At 43.1% G+C, this 2503-nt stretch overlaps 1 protein-coding gene across 4 annotated transcripts in view; it reads left to right on the top strand.

Annotated features, from left to right (window-relative positions):
* Window positions 1-2293, top strand: part of LOC122242762 (uncharacterized) — a 7198-nt gene extending 4905 nt beyond the window's left edge. For 3 of the 4 annotated variants that reach the window (XM_086539378.1, XM_086539380.1, XM_086539381.1), the window contains exons 3-4: window positions 499-540; window positions 806-2293. In XM_086539378.1, the coding sequence (XP_086395504.1) occupies window positions 499-540; window positions 806-2130 (1367 nt within the window). In that variant the 3' untranslated portion in view covers window positions 2131-2293. The remainder of the gene's footprint in view (window positions 1-498; window positions 541-805) is intronic. The other variant, XM_086539382.1, reaches the window with a different exon arrangement.
* Window positions 2294-2503: the final 210 nt, after the last annotated feature.

A 2503-nucleotide genomic window follows, 5' to 3' on the forward strand; every position in this document is an offset into this window, starting at 1 on the left:
GCCATATCTAGTCGCAAGAAAACCTGTACCAGCAACTCTCTCTCTAAAAAGTAATAAGGCATTAAAGACAAAAAATAAATAAATAAATAAATGCGTACTAAATAAAAATGTTGTAGTGTCATGTTCGTGAAGCTGGGCGGGAAGTAAGAAATAGATGACAAATTAAATACATGTAACTGTGTTCACTTATAGACTTCTAAAACTAAAACTTTCCTTTAACTTCCTCTTCTTACTTTATATTTTTTTCTTTATTTATTTATTCTTCTTTTTCTTCTGTATTTACGTTACCTTCTTTTTTCTTCTCCTTGCGAAACGACATTCCCCTTTTTCTCTCATTTTTTTCCTCACTTCCTTACAAGAACAAGAACAAAAAACGGAACAGACGTTGCTGGTCTATATTGTTTTTGCCACACTGACTGTTGGCAATAATGTGTATCTTATAGCCACATTGCAATTACTTCCAAGTACATACTATATCGAATAATGACGGTGTTGCAGCCTGCATAGCGTCGGAGGTGCATCTTCGGCAGAGAGGAAAAGGTGAGGGAGAGTAGAGAGAGACTGTGGCAGTGAGGTTTCGGATTCTATGTTGAGATATATATTTATATTGAAAATATTTGTGTAATATCATTATGGTTTTCCACATACGGTTTAGACATATGGTACTATGTTACTTTGAATTACAATCTTCATTGTATCGTGAAAATCATGCAGTCAACACAAATTATGCAACAACAAATATGAAACTCAGTTGTTTATGATTATATTTGCAAAAATAGAAATAAAAATTCTACCTATATTTCAGGCGAAGTCAATGGATCAACTACACAGGCAGAACCCGCGACAGGTTCCACCAGATGCCCTAACTTGAATGGAGTGCAACAGTCGGTCTCTCTCGATCACCACCACAGTCACATCAGGGATAGGTCTATAGGGGAAGACTGTCAGAATGGTATCAATTCATCTGAAGATAAAAATCGAGGCCTTCTGTCGGACACCACAGAGCCTTTGTCCCCCAGAATGCAGGAAATGTTAGAAGGCCTTAACGAGCCTGGGGACTGTGGCAATCCGATAGAGCCGCCCTCATGGTTAGATAGAGATTTGTTCAACCGCGGAAGAGATTTCTACTACCGCTATTTGTTCTGCATGAGCTTCTCTGAAGTGTTGGCACTTGTGTTTATGTTTAGCATGATGAGAGCTCTTCGACCCCTCATGTACACTGGTCGCTCGGACTCCCCCCGGAAGGCTCTCCGGCGATACTTCTCAACCTTCCAACACGTGACTGCTTGGCATGAGGGGGACGTCTGGGATCCCAGTGATCCCGCCCAGAAGGACTTGCTGTCAGTTCGTGTCATACATAACAGGTTATCTACCGTTTTCAACTCTTCAAAGGAGCACGACAAAGTGTGGAACACAACCATCCAGGAGAAGGGACACCAGGAACCTACTTGCCCCTTTTACCACACCATCCGCGAGGACCTGAAGGGGCAGGCAGGAGACGGTCTTTTGCTCGAAGGTCCAGACAACCCTCCGTTCTTCGTCAGTCAGTGGGACATGAGTCTGACCCAGTACCTGTTCATGGGGCTGGTGGTGGCCCACCCACACAAGTTGGGTGCAGGAGCAGCCACAGACGAGGATCTGGAGGGCCTTATACACTTCTGGCGGGGACTCGGCTGGCTTCTTGGGATACAAGACAAATACAACTTCTGTCGCGGCACCTTGGCTGAAGTGCGTTCGCTCTGCCTGGAGGTTGAAAGGCTAGTTGGCATCCCAGCTCTGGCAAAGGCAGACTGGAACTACGAGCACATGGCCGGCTCACTTGTCTCAGGCTTAAGTCACCTCATGCACACACTCTCGTTCGAAGCTGGCTTTCGCTACGTAGCCTATACTCTCGACCTCGACATCCCAAACTTCATCAGTCGCATGTCCATGCACGGCACCATCAAGTATTGGCTTATGCGCTTCGCCATTGGTCTCCTGTATTACTTCCCCGGGTTAGTCGTCCGGCTCAGTCACATGTTGAGAGTTAAGACCGGGGCTTTTAAAAAGCGCTATGCCCGGGGCATGAACGAGAAGGGTGGCAGTGAGACAGGCGAACTTTATCCAGTGACAGCCCCTTTCACTTACTGACATAGAGTAGCTTCATAGTATTATTTTTTTTAGTCAGAGGTCTTTGCATTTATTTCGTTCATGATTTATGAGCTGAACGGGTATATTAGAGATATAGTCGTATCTCACAATCTCGCTTCTACGGGATTTCTGTACATTATACAAGAATAGATTTTCATGAAAATACTCGTTTATTTAGTCCTTGAGTTAGAAAAAATGTGTAATCCACAAGAAAAGTTATGTAGTAAAAATCAAAATTGTGGAAGTGGAAAAGTACATTAATTTTTTGAAGAATGACATTTTGCACATATAACGTTTTTGTTTGTTAAGTACTGCCATGATTCAGTTGCTTAGTTCATCAGTGTATTTACTTGCTCTGATCACTTTAGTTTTA

This window comes from Penaeus japonicus, unplaced genomic scaffold (assembly GCF_977035675.1).
Source record: "Penaeus japonicus unplaced genomic scaffold, GWHDUDI00000001_assembly GWHDUDI00000008, whole genome shotgun sequence".
In the NCBI taxonomy this organism is placed as follows: Eukaryota; Metazoa; Arthropoda; class Malacostraca; order Decapoda; family Penaeidae; genus Penaeus; species Penaeus japonicus.